Source organism: Cherax quadricarinatus, chromosome 85, assembly GCF_038502225.1.
Source record: "Cherax quadricarinatus isolate ZL_2023a chromosome 85, ASM3850222v1, whole genome shotgun sequence".
In the NCBI taxonomy this organism is placed as follows: domain Eukaryota; kingdom Metazoa; phylum Arthropoda; class Malacostraca; order Decapoda; family Parastacidae; genus Cherax; species Cherax quadricarinatus.
In genome coordinates, this window is record NC_091376.1 from 16,319,341 (window position 1) to 16,334,313 (window position 14,973).

General features: G+C 40.2%; 1 protein-coding gene across 3 annotated transcripts in view; it reads right to left on the minus strand.

The window, feature by feature from the left end:
- The window catches only part of LOC128703260 (uncharacterized), a 180,671-nt gene that overhangs the window by 71,405 nt on the left and 94,293 nt on the right, over nt 1-14,973 (minus strand). For all 3 annotated transcript variants that reach the window (XM_070103457.1, XM_070103459.1, XM_070103458.1), the window contains one exon: nt 249-400. In XM_070103457.1, the coding sequence (XP_069959558.1) occupies nt 249-400 (152 nt within the window). The remainder of the gene's footprint in view (nt 1-248; nt 401-14,973) is intronic.

Genomic DNA, 14,973 nt, shown 5'->3' on the forward strand with positions numbered 1-14,973 from the left:
GTAGCGCTGACTACTACTGTAATGTGAATGTAAAGCAACACATCTGACACTAAAAGTGCAAAAGTAACTAGAGCTGACATCATAAATTCAAGTGTCGACACTTGTTTCTGTTTCTAATCAGAAAAAAAGTTTCTTAACACCGAACTTTATCAGCTGATGACCCGCTAAATGGTTAAATGTTCAGCATCTGCTTGCTTGCCGTATTAAATAAATAAATGATAGCCCAAATCATTTGACTGTTTCCTCACCTTGCCTGAAGAGATCCAGTCATCAACGGCATCCACTTCCCGCTGAAGAATGGGGGAGTCTGCATCCCTGACGATGTAGCGCTCCACTAGAGGGTCACCTACTACACAGAATCTCCAGCTGGTACCGGAAGACTGCCGTACGTCACCTACACCTGCAAGAAACCACATGATAGAATGCATCTTCCACTTTTTTCGACAATGCTGCAACCTGTCATGGTTTCTGAATCTTTTGACAGTCTGAAAGTCAAGTGGCAAATTTCATTAGCCAGTGTCATGCACTAACTTAATAAGTTTGAATGCAAGCCTCGTTCCTAGATCATTTATGTATACTAAACACAAATTTGGCTATGGGCCGATACCCCTCAAGGAAGGTTCCTTGATGTTGGTGAGGGGCTCTTGATTTAGGGAATTGGATCTGTGCTCCAGTTCCCCGAATTAAGCCTGAATGCCTTCCACATCCCCCCCCCCCAGGCGCTGTATAATCCTCCGGGATTAGCGCTTCCCCTTGATTATAATAATAATAATAATATGGGCCGATATTTAAAAAACTTCATACATTAGGCTTTGCAACTCATATATATAGCCAGTTTTAACTGTTCACCTTTTTCTGTAAATGAGCCAGTCACTGATCCACTAATAAGTGTAGTAGACTATCACCTATTCCCAACTGTAGTTTACTTAGTAATATTTAAGACGATACTTATCGAGGGTCTTGTGAGAGTCGATGTGCACTACACTGTGGGGTCCATGTTCCAATTTTTTTTGTTAAATATTGCTGAAGAACCGAAGTTAATTTACCAGTGGAATCTTTTATTGCAAAATCAATAATAGTAGTAAATAGGTTATTCCCTTTAAAATTAACAGTATTGTCCATCATTAAAGTTTCCAATATTTACTTTAAAATTTTAAGTATGGGTTAGTAACTGAATGCGTATGATTTATCTCCCTTTATGAATGTTGGACTAAGTGACTGGACGAGTTACTGCGGTGAAGTGATAATTGGTATGCAATTTAGTACCAATATTAAATGGTATAAAATACCGACACAATGGAAATATAAACAAAAATGCAGTATAATGTGATCCTTTATTGACTACGTTTCGCCCACACAGTGGGCTTTTTCAAGTCACAAACAGAACTGTTTGTGACTTGAAAAAGCCCACTGTGTGGGCGAAACGTAGTCAATAAAGTATCACATTATACTGCATTTGTGTTTATATTTCCATGCAATTTAGTACCAATATTTCATCCGGTTCAGCTTTTCAATGAATTTTAATATTGTCGTCGTCATGAATTCACTAATATTATGTAGATCTGTTTCGCTTCCTGCCAAAAAAGTTATGTGACCTAGAAATACTGATTACGTTTTCATATATGTAAATGAAGATGGCAGTTACACTGAGAGCCGAAGTCATATCATTAGTAGAATATTAATTTAAATGTGTATGCATTAAATGTGTACAAATTTAAATTAATATTTATGAAAAATCAACATGTCCTAAATCGAAAGTAAATTTCTTGCATACAGTATTCTGCAAATTCTTTGAGTTACATTATTTGTTATCCTGGGTTATTAACCCAGGATAACTCAAGAAGCCAAGCAGTGTGACTTTCATTTGTTATCCTGGGTTATTAACCCAGGATAACTCAAGAAGCCAAGCAGTGTGACTTTCATTTGTTATCCTGGGTTATTAACCCAGGATAACTCAAGAAGCCAAGCAGTGTGACTTTCATTTGTTATCCTGGATTAACCCAGGATAACTCAAGAAGCCAAGCAGTGTGACTTTCATTTGTTATCCTGGGTTATTAACCCAGGATAACTCAAGAAACCAAGCAGTGGGACTTACACCTGTTATCCTGGATTAACAGATATAAGTCCTATCCTGGATTAATAGCCCAGGATAACTCAAGAAACCAAGCATGGGACTTACACCTGTTATCCCGGGTTAATAACCCAGGATAACTCAAGAAAACCAATCAATGATTATTTAGGTTAAGTTTGCTTAACCTAGATTGTCCTCAATTAATAAAAAATTACCTATTACAAAATCTCATAATACTACTGAATTAAGTAATACAGAAATGTTATAAAGACTTGTAGATCGTCAACGATAATAAAGATCCACAGAGAGGATAGTGCAGTACACCGTCACGTAATTATTGTTCGATGAATGGTTTTGAAAACCGAGAAGTTGAAGAACTGAGACACGCAACATATGGGAATCTTTACTGAAGAAACGTTTCACCACACAGTGGCTTTCTCAGTCTTAAACAAAGCAGGAACGTATAAGGAGAGGAGAAGTTTGAGGTAATCAGTCCCTCAGCCTGGAGTCGATGTGTTCAGTCCATCAATCTTGTGGAAAGTACAGGACAGGGCTGTATCATTGGCTTATATACTGTAGTCAGGTGAGGCGAAGCAGGAGGAGGCGGGGTCACAGTGGAACCATCCACTAATCTAAGTAGGTCTTCGTCCAAAGTGTTGCCTACTATCGTGGGTTAATGAGAGACAATTAATTTCTTAACGTAGCAGGACAATTAAGAAAAACCTGCACCCACTTTATTACCACGTTAAAGAGAGTGTACGCTGACGTCTACGCCCACACAACAAGAAATCAAGCATCCTGCATTACTTCCTGTTGAAATTTGGCAAGGAAGGGAAAACATTACTGGAGTCATTATATCTTTTGTGTGTCTGGAGACGCCCAGGGCAAGCGAGGGCGGCGAGAGGTGTCATAGGTTAGATTGCAAGAAGACATGGTACAAGGAGCATGTTACTCGTGCGCTGACCTAAACAAAGGAGCTATAACAGTGTGTCCTCGACCTTTTAGATAATCTCCTCAATATACGTGGTAGAATATTGTGACATTACCATGAAAGACAAACCTTGTGGAACGTAGTGTACCAGTGCGAGTGTTGCGAATTTCCAGACTGAGTGGAAGAGGTGGACATTCTTAAGGACACTTCAGCTTCTATCAGGACACATGGTGTATTCAACACCATAGCTCACACTACAAGAGCAAGGTAGGTTTTAAACCAACTTGTTATACAGGGGATCTGCGCAGTTCTTGTAGTCACAAGAGGTTTGAAACCGTCCTATAGACGGCAGTTAGGTGTGGGCTTTTGAGCCCAAACACGTAAGTGTAATTTCAGCATTCAGTTTCTGATATATGCTGAATAACACCCTTTTGGGGTAATCATATACTTACACCTTCTTGTCATCTACAGCCCGAGGGAGTGGGAAGCACAGCTCCTCAAGACACATCTTTGGAGATGGCTGCGAAGGCGAGAGCTGTCATTCAAGCTAAGTACCATCTACAGTTCATTATTATTATTATTTAGTTTAGCTTGCCTCATTTCCCTAAAACGTGTTAGATGGTAAAAAAATTCATGTCATCTTTCCATCCTGATTTATGAAGGATCTCTTCTGTTCCATTAACAAGCTGTGCCTTTAGTTCCTCATACTTTTTCACCAGTTGGGATACTCGATGTTTAGAAGCTGGTTTTAACACCAAGATTTTCATCCACTACCAAACAGAGAATCTTGTCCAGAACGTGATGCTGACAACTGATAAATTGTGGTTTGCTAATCACCTTCTCTTAGAACATTCGTTGCAGTTGGACAACAGCTCTACTCTTTTCCCCTTATTTCCTCCTCCAATTTAGCAGACTCTTTGTATATTGACTTGTAAATTGCTGCTTGACTTGGTGTAGGAATGCCAATGCCATCAAATGACAACTGTTTGCATATCTTGCTGGCTTTACTTGTTGATACTTTTGTGGATGTCACCAAATTGATTGCAACTTTACTTTTGTTGTGTTTTCTGGTTGGTGGAGTAGTACTTTCATCTTCATCTTCATACTCGCTCCCTTCACATTCACTACCACTGTCACTCGATGCATGATCGTAAGATGTTGATGCTCAGGCTGATTTAGCAGACAGTTTTTGTCTTTTTGAAGGATTAATAGTTTTTTCACTTGTAACTTGACCTGTAGAGTACCCCACTTCTCCTTTGCTTTCCACTTGAAGCTGGTACAAGTGTTTGTCTTCACAAGATAAACATTTGCCATTTATATAGAGTTGTCAATTAGTAATTTTCTGAGTTGCTAGTTATGATCAGTGATTAATATTTTTCATTAATTTGAGTTGCCAATTAGTAATTTCCTAAGCTGCTACTTATGAGTATTAACGCAGATATATGGTGATTCATAGGTTTTATTTAGGGGTGACCTTTTTCTGAAAACTGAGAGGAATTATGGTCTTTTTCATTATTTCTACACAAAAGTTCATTGATTTATGACACGGGAGATGAAGATTGAGACACTTATGCAGCATATGGGAATCTTTATTCAGGAAACGTTTCGCCACACAGTGGCTTCATCAGTCCTTACGCCTTCCTCTTTGTATTGGACTGATGAAGCCACTGTGTGGCGAAACGTTTCCTGAATAAAGATTACCATATGCTGCATAAGTGTCTCAATCTTCAACTTGTCGGTTTTTCAAACCATTCATCACGACACGGGAGATGTTGTATTTGGAAAAAATCAAAGAAGTTATAACCCTAACGTCCACACACTTTACATTTCACATGACTGGCATATCTACACAAACTTTTATCTATTTTAATCAATGGAAAACTATCTTTAAAAAACATACAACGCGTAGGAAATGAGAGGGATTCAGGATCGATCCAGGAATGGGTGAATAAGTCAGTTCCTTGGATCAAGACCTCCTCATTAGTATCAAGGCACTTTCCTTGATGAGCCCATACAAAAATGATCTGCAATAGATACCTGACTGATACTCTCTTGCCTTAATCTAGCATTGACAACGTCTTGTAGTCTGACGACCTCGCAAAAAATCACCAGACATATTTTGCCTTACGAATTTTAAATGGACGGAGGATCGATTAGTTCTTGTATTAACTGATTTGCTTCAACAAGCTCATATGTTAGTTTTTTATAACAGTGTGTATTGAATTTATTTTTGATAAACCACACTTATATTCATCATTTTCTTTATATATTGCTAATTTCCAATAACAGAGGAAATTTACAAAAGTTTAATTAATTTGCTAATAATTTGTGTCTGGTCTCACACAGACATGTTATATTCAGACCCGAGGTGATGCACAACACATAATGAGGATACAGAGTCAGACATTAAAATGACAGTAGATTCATTTTTGTTGGTTTAATTACAGCGGTATTAAAAATAAAGACATATAAATAGCAAAAAAAGGCACAATACCGTGACTGGAACGACACACAAATATTATTTTTTTTATTATCACACTGGCCGATTCCCACCAAGGCAGGGTGGCCCGAAAAAGAAAATCTTTCACCATCATTCACTCCATCACTGTCTTGCCACATAAAAGAGAGAAGCTTACGACGACGTTTCGGTCCGACTTGGACCATTTACAAAATCACACTAACCAGAAGTGGAGCAGGACGGCTATATATATGCTATATATATATATATATATATATATATATATATATATATATATATATATATATATATATATATATATATATATATATATATATGCTATATATATATATATATATATATATATATATATATATATATATATATATATATATATATATATATATATATATATATATATATATATATGGCATGCCGAATAGTTAAAATTTGCTATTTTTGCTATTTTTCTTGATTTTGCAAAAATCATTCTGAACCTAACGAAAAAAATTATATTTCATTGAGTTTTAATATTATTAAATTATTGTCAACTTAGCTCAAAACATAATAGAGGTACAGATATGTATTCACGGGGCTCTTGATCAGCAAAATGTGATCAGTCATGAGGGTGACTTCGCGAAATTCAGCTTCAGAAACAAAAACATACAATGGGAACAAGTCAACCATGTCCTAACTGAAACAAGCTGGGAAGATATCCTATACAAAACAGATCCAAACCTTTGCCTACAAAAAATTAACTCTATGGTTATTGAGATCTTCTCAAGGCACATTCCATTAAGAAAAACAAAGAAAAGACGTAATCTAGAAACAGAGAGACGCTCCCTATACAGACGAAGGCGAAGAATCACAGAGCTGCTGAGAGGGGCCAATGTATCTGAAATACAAAAGGAGGCACTGGTAAATGAAATAGCAAATATCGAACTTAAGCTGAAGAAATCCCATAAGAGACAAGAATCACAGGAAAAACTAAAAGCCATAAAGGAAATTGAAAAAAATCCAAAATACTTCTTCTCTTATGCCATATCTAAGGGAAAAACAACATCCAGTATTGGGCCTCTGTTTAGGCGAGATGGGACATACACACATGACAGATAAGAAATGAGTGAGATACTAAAGTCACAGTACGACTCGGTGTTCATTAGGCCGTTACCCAGACTAAGGGTTGATAATCCAAATGAATTCTTTATGAACGAGACCCAAAATTTGGTCATCTCAGAAATCTCTGATGTTATCCTAACACCACAAGACTTTGAAAAGGCAATAAATGACATGCCCAAGCACTCTGTCACAGTCCCAGACTCATGGAACTCCATGTTCATCAAGAACTACAAGAAGCCCCTGTCACGTGCCTTCAGCATTCTATGGAGAGGGAGCATGGACACAGGGGTCATCCCAAACTTACTAAAAACAACAGACATAGCCCCACTCTGCAAAGGTGGCAGTAAAGCAATTTTAAAGAACTACAGACCGATAGCACTAACATCCCATATCATAAAAATCTTTGGAAAGGTTCTAAGAAGCAAAATCACCAACCACCTAGATACCCATCAATTACACAACCCAGGGCAACACAGGTTTAGGGCAGGTCGCTCCTGTCTGTCCCAGTTACTGGATCACTATGACAAGGTCCTGGATGCTGTAGAGGATAAACAAAATACAGATATAATATACACAGACTTTGCAAAAGTCTTCGACAAGAGTGACCACAGTGTAATAGAGCACAAAATGCATGATAAAGGAATAACAGGAAAATTTGGTAGATGGATCTATAACTTCCTGACAAATAGAACACAAAAAATAATAGTAACCAGGTAAAGTCTGAGGCAGCTACAGTGAAAAGCTCTGTTCCACAAGGGACAGCACTTGCTTCCATCCTATTCCTCATCCTCATCCTCTGATATAGACAGAGATGTAAGCCATCCGTGTCTTCCTTTGCGGATGACACCCGAATTGCCATGACAGTGACCTCCATCAAAGATACCGCAAGACTCCAAGCGGACATTAACAAAATCTTCAAATAGGCCACTAAAGACAATATGAAGTTCGATGAAGAGAAATTTCAACTACTCAGATATGGAAAACTTGAGGAAATTAAAACTGTATCAGAGTAGGTAACAAATTCTAACTATACAATAGAGCGAAAAAGTAATGTGAAGGACCTGGGAGTGATAATGTCAAATGGTCTCGCCTTCAAAGACCACAACAATGTATTTACCACACCTGCTAGGAAATTGATAGGATGGATAAAGAGAACTTTCAAAACTATGATGCCAATCCCATGATGATTCTCTTCAAATCCCTTGTTCTCTACTGTAAACTAACTGTCCCCTTCAAGGAACGCGAAATTGCTGAAATGGAGAGTGTACAAATAATTTTCATTGCGCACATAAAAATTATAAGGCAACCAAATTACTGGGAAAGGTTGAAGCCCCTTGATTTGTATTTCCTGGAACGCAGGAGAGAGAGATACATGATGATATACATTTGGAAAATCCTAGAGGGATTAGTACCAAACTTCCACCCAAAAATCACTCTTATGAAAGCAAAAGACTCGGCAGACAATGCAATATGCCCCCATTGAAAAGCAGGGGTCCCACTAGCACGATAAGAGATAACACAATAAGTGTCCTGGGCACAAGACTGCTCAACTGCCTACCAGCATACATAAAGGGGATTACCAATAGACCCCTGGCTGTCTTCAAGAAAGCACTGGACTGGCACCCTAAACTCAGTACCTGACCAGCTGGGCTGTAGTTCGTGCGCCAGTTTGCGTGCGGCTAGCGGTAACAGCCAGGTTGATCAAACTCTGATCCGTCATGAGGCCTTGTCCCAGACCGAGCCGCGGGGGCGCTGACCCCCGAAACCCTCTCCAGGTATTACCTAAAATATATTCAGTTGGATTAGGCCGAATTAAATTGTGCTTGTTAAAATAATGTTAGGTAATTTTTCTAATTTTTTTTTATTACAAAATTTTTAATTTACACATCAACATAAATTAAAAAAATATATCTTTCAACGTATAAGAGAAAATTTTAGAACGGACTTAATTTTAAATAAGTTCTTGCTAATTGACCAGTTTTGCCTATTCGGCACGACAAATATGTATATATATATATATATATATATATATATATATATATATATATATATATATATATATATATATATATATATATATATATATATATATGTGTGTGTGTGTGTGTGTGTGTGTGTGTGTGTGTGTGTGTGTGTGTGTGTGTGTGTGTGTGTGTGTGTGTGTGTGTGTGTGTGTGGGTGGGTAATGTATAGTTATATGTCTCTCATTTCCCGGTTTCCCTGAATCCCTGCCCTTCCTCCAACCTTTCCTAGGCCGACCTCTACCCCGCCTTCCCTCCACTACAGATTTATGCACTCTTGAAGTCATTCTATTTTGTTCCATTCTCTCTACATGTTTGAACCACCTCAACAACCCATCCTCAACCCTCTGGATAATAGTTTTGGTATTCCTGCACCTCCTCCTAATTTCCAAACTACGAATTCTTTCCATTATATTCACACCACACATTGCCCTCAGACATGACATCTCCACTGCCTCCAGCCTTCTCCTAGTTGCAACATTCACCACCCATGCTTCACACCCATATAAGAGCATTGTTATAACTATACTCTCATACATTTCCCTCTTTGCTTCCATGGACAAAGTTCTTTGTCTCCACAGACTCCATAGTGCACCACTCACCTTTTTCCCCTCGTCAATTCAATGATTCACCTCATTTTTCATAGACCCATCTGCTGACACATCGACTCCTAAATATCTGAATACATTCACCTCCTCCATATTCTCTCCCTCCAATCTGATATCCAGTCTTTTGTTACCTAATTTTTTTATCCTTATCACTATAAGAACATGAGAAAGAAGGAACACTGCAGCATGCCTACTGGCCCATGTGAGGCAGGTCCAGTTCTACCAGCTTAAGCCAATGTCCTAACCTAGTCAGGTCAGGTCATATTCAGTTAAGGAAGGAGCACGGCATCTGACCTAGTAGCACAAGCTAGTCAATTCCAACTCACACCCGCCCACACCCACTCATGTATTTAGCTAACCTATTTTTAACCCCTTAACTATCCAAACGTAGATCTACAGTCTTATCGCTAGCACTCTGAACGTAGATCTACTTTTTATTTTTCCTGCCTTCAAATTTGGCATGATAGGCCTGAGTGGCCTAGGCATGAGAGAATGGGTCTGCGCACTCACTGTGCACTGTGTGAAAAAATCGGGGACTGCACAGTACCACCAGTTAGTTTCAGCTCCATCCTGGGTCAATGTCATGGCTAACCCTCGTGATTCACTCAAGCTTCTGCGTATTGACACTCTCATGTTCAAGAACAGTAATAAAGAACGCCAGTTTAGTGGACTGGAGACCCATATGGCCACTAATGATCAAGGAATTAGTGAAAATATTGATGATAACCCAGATGACCCTCAGCCCATCACCTTTGGGGTGGCCAGTGAGGACACACCAGACCTTCAGTCAAGCACCTCTGGGGTCGCAAGTATTACAACTCAGAGGTTACTACTCAAGAGGAAATTATCATATTCTGTCATTTTTGGTGAAGATGAGAGTGAAAGTGATATAAGTGATGACGAGATTGATTTTATGCCCATAGATGAATCATCACCTTTAGGCGTCGTCGCCCACGTTCTGGCAGTGTGCCATATGCAGTTACCAAGGGTCGTGGGAGGTCACGATCGAAAACCGCAGGGATAGAGGATGAGGAGGAGGCTGTGGTGGGTGGCACGGTGACTGGCCCGCGTGGCGCGTTGGGTGGGCAGACAAAGGACAGCCCGGCATCTCAGCCATGTGCTGCCTCCACTCCCGTCCCCTCCTTCTGCTTCCCCACGCCCCATGTCTCTGGTCCACCCTGCAACATTACCTGGAGGTTACCTGAAGGTTATTCCGGGGATCAACGCCCCCGCGGCCCGGTCCATGACCAGGCCTCCCGATGGATCAGGGCCTGATCAACTAGGCTGTTACTGCTGGCCGCACGCAGTCCGACGTACGAGCCACAGCCCGGCTGATCCGGCACCGACTTTAGGTATCTGTCCAGCTCTCTCTTGAAGGCAGCCAGGGGTTTATTGGCAATTCCCCTAATGCTTGATGGGAGGCTGTTGAACAGTTTTGGGCCCCGGACACTTATGGTGTTTTCTCTTAGTGTACCAATGGCGCCCCTACTTTTTATTGGCGGCATTTTGCATCGCCTGCCCAGTCTTTTACTTTCGTAGGGAGTGATTTCTGTGTGCAGATTTGGGACCATTCCTTCCAAGATTTTCCAAGTGTAGATTATGATATATCTCTCCCTCCTGCGTTCATTACCATTGTAACTTGCTCAGCTATCAAAACTTTGGAGTCCAGTCCCTGGACCAATTATGTACCTCTGTAATCTTTTGACTACCGCCCACAGGATGGGTATGGGGTGCATAATAAACATATTAAACTAACTAACTAACCTGCGTTCCAACGAGTACAAGTCAAGTGCTTCCAAGCGTTCCCAGTAGTTAAGGTGCTTGACAGAACTTATACGTGCAGTAAAGGATCTCTGTACACTCTCTAGATCTGCGATTTCACCTGCTTTGTATGGAGATGTTAATGTACAGCAGTATTCCAGCCTAGAGAGAACAAGTGATTTGAAAAGGATCATCATGGGCTTGGCATCTCTCGTTTTGAAAGTTCTCATTATCCATCCTATCATTTTCTTTGCACGTGCGATCGTGGCACTGTTGTGATCCTTGAAAGTGAGATCCTCAGACATTACTACTCCCAGGTCCCTTACATTATTTTTCCGCTCTATTGTATGGCCGGAGTCAGTAGTATACTCTGTTCTAGTTATTTTCTCCTCCAGTTTTCCATAATGGAGTAGTTGGAATTTGTCCTCATTGAACATCATATTGTTTACCGTTGCCCACTGGAAAACTTTGTTTATATCATCTTGGAGGTTAACCGCGTCCTCAGCAGATGACAGCCTCATGCAGATCCTAGTATCATCCGCAAAGGATGATACGGTGCTGTGGTGTATATCTCTGTTTATGTCTGATATGAGGATAAGGAATAAGATGGGGGCGAGTACTGTGCCTTGTGGAACAGAGCTCTTCACTATGGCAGCCTCCGATTTAACTCTGTTGACCACTACTCTTTGTGTTCGATTTGTTAGGAAGTTGAAGATCCATCTCTCCACTTTCCCAGTTATTCCTTTAGCACGTATTTTATGGGCTATTACGCCATGATCGCATTTGTCAAATGCTTTTGCAAAGTCTGTGTATATTACATCTGCATTCTGATTTTCTTCCAGTGCATCCAAGGCCATGTCATAGTGATCCAGTAGTTGTGAGAGGCAGGAGCGACCTGCCCTGAACCCATGTTGCCCTGGATTGTGCAGATTTTGGGAATCCAGGTGATTTGCAATCCTGCTTCTTAGCACTCTTTCAAAGATTTTTATGATGTGGGATGTCAGAGCTATTGGTCTATAGTTCTTAGCTAATGCTTTGCTGCCACCTTTATGGAGTGGGGCTATATCCGTTGTTTTAAGTGACTGTGGAATTTCACCCATGTCCAAGCTCCTCCTCCATAGTGTACTTAGGGCACGCGAGAGGGGTTTCTTGCAGTTCTTAATGAAAACAGAGTTCCACGAGTCTGGGCCCGGGGCTGAGTGCATAGGCATGTTGTCAATGGCTTTTTCGAAATCTATCGGAGTTAGGGTAATGTCGGAAATCTGGCATACATTTGTGGAGTTTTGAGGCTCATTCATGAAGAAATCATTTGGGTCGTCGATCCTCAGACCGATTAGTGGTTCACTAAACACAGAGTCGTACTGGGATTTCAATATTTCACTCATTTCCTTGTTGTCGTCTGTGTAAGTCCCATCCTGTCTGAGTAAGGGCCCGATACTAGATGTGGTATTTGCCTTGTTTTTGGCATATGAAAAGAAATATTTTGAATTTCTTTCAATTTCACTAATAGCTTTAAGCTCCTCCTGCCTCTCCTGGTTCCTGTAAGAGTCATTTAGCTTAAGTTCGATAGTTTCCACTTCCCTGGTCAGCGCCTCCCTTCGTGTATCAGATATTCTAGCACTCCTGAGGAGCTCAGTGACTCTTCGTCGTCTTCTGTAGAGAGAGCGTCTTTTTCTCTCCAGTTTACTCCTGCTCTTCTTCTTTCTTAGGGAAATATGCCTAGAACATGCTTCGGCTACCAGGAAGTTGATCCTTTCAAGGCACTGGTTTGGATCCATGTCATTTAAGACATCTTCCCAACATGTTTCGTTTAGGACATGGTTTACTTGGTCCTAGTTGATGTTCTTGTTGTTGAAATTGTATTTTGTGAAGACACCTTCACAGGTACATGCATTCTGTTGTTCAGGACTCCTATGCATGTACGTCTGGACTTCGATTAGATTGTGATCGGAATTAGTTGTTTTTGATATTCTTATGTCTCTTATCAGGTCCTCATTATTTGTGAAGATAAGGTCAAGTGTGTTTTCTAGTCTTGTTGGCTCCACTATCTGCTGGCTTAAGGTGTGTTTTTCGCAGAGACTTAGTAGCTCATGTGTGTGTGACCTTTCATCTGCGCTACCTCCGGGGATTGTTTCAGCTATAACATTATTTGCTACATTCTTCCATTTTGTATGCCTTAGGTTGAAATCACCAAGCAGTAAGATGTTTGGGGATGGAGCTGGAAGGGCAAGCATCTTGTTTACTGCTATAGCGAGTAATTGATCCCAGATGCAGTACCAGTATGCAACGTGTGGTCAAGCGACCGCCGCCCCATGCAAGACTCCAGTGTTGCAAAGTGTATTTTAATAAGAGACAGTCCATTTCTTACCTTAGCAGGACAATTAAGGAAAATCCTGCTCCCACTTTATTACTATGGTTAAGATGGAGGAAGTGGCAAGGAAGCAAAAGGTACTAGGTCAGCTTTTCCTTTATGCTAGGGGCAGTGACAGCGTGGGGCGTTGTGACGTCTTCAGATTACTTTTGACTCTACTGAGAGTGACACTGATGCCAGGATAACCAACAAAGAACGATCTGTGCGTTAGTGTGAACAAAGTGTCTCACAAAACACGATAAACACTTACAGAGAAGTGTGATCAACTTCTTAGTGATATTGTGTGAACAATTATTGATGAACAGTGTAACAACGAGTGTTGCGATCCAACAGAGTGTAGTGCGACATTCTTCAAAGAACACTATTCTTCAATCAACTCAATGGATATCCGGGCGTAATTACGGGTCAGATACATATACCCAGGTAAGTGTTCTAACTCGTGATGTACTACTATTGACTGCGCAGTTGAGTATAAAGTCGTGAGTTAGTCACTTATCATAAAACCCGGTGATATACGGACCTTTGAGTCCACACACGTAAGTTTGTCAGCCATCAGTGAATGAAATATGCTGACATAACACCCCCTAGGGGTAATTTATTGTTTACATAATATGATTTATTCCAGCCCATTGAGAGATGATCATGACAACAATTCAAGACCTCGTCTGCAGGGGAGGCTGTGTAGACGATTTGCTGTCTTTTATCAACTAAGTGTTCCCTATATTATAAATTATATCTTAGCTGGTAAACCATTTCTTAACAAATGTGTTGTGTGTGCTACCACCTCACGGCGACCCCAACAGCGGAAGGACACACGATTCCTGTGTAAGCAATGTAGGGTGGCTCTGTATGAATACATGTTTCATGGAGAGTATCATACAATCCTGGAGTACTAGAAACATAACTGGTACATGTAAATACTTATTTATAGTTGTAGATAATAGAATGTGACTCAGTCAGGTGTACAATATCACCTATAAGTGCGTACATGTGTGTTTAAGAACATAAGAACATAAGAAAGGAGGAACACTGCAGGAGGCCTGCTGGCCCATACTAGGCAGGTCCTTTACAATTCATCCCACTAACAAAACATTTGCCCAACCCAATTTTCAATGCCACCCAAGAAATAAGCTCTGATGTGAAAGTCCCACTCAAATCCAACCCCTCCCACTCATGTACTTATCCAACCTACATTTGAAACTACCCAAAGTCCCAGCCTCAATAACCCAACTAGGTAGACTGTTCCACTCATCAACTACCCTATTTCCAAACCAATACTTTCCTATGTCCTTTCTAAATATGATCATTAATTTCGAGCATAATGTTTGTGTCTAGACAACAATTGGCTATCAGATCAAATGATCAGCTATAAAACATTATTATCATATAAAAACTAAAAATTAAAAAAAAAAATGAAAAACACGATAAATATATAGAATTTTTGCAAGTGACAGCACCTCATGTTGCCATCAGGTGAGCGACAGTCGCCGACTTTGCGGCCTTATATCTCCATAAGTACTGACTATAAATGTTTTTTCTTACATTACTTTATGTAAAAAAAGAAATGTCCTCTCCATTTAAAAACAAAAATATTTTTTGTTTCAAAATATTTGGAGTGCTGGGCGAAAGAACG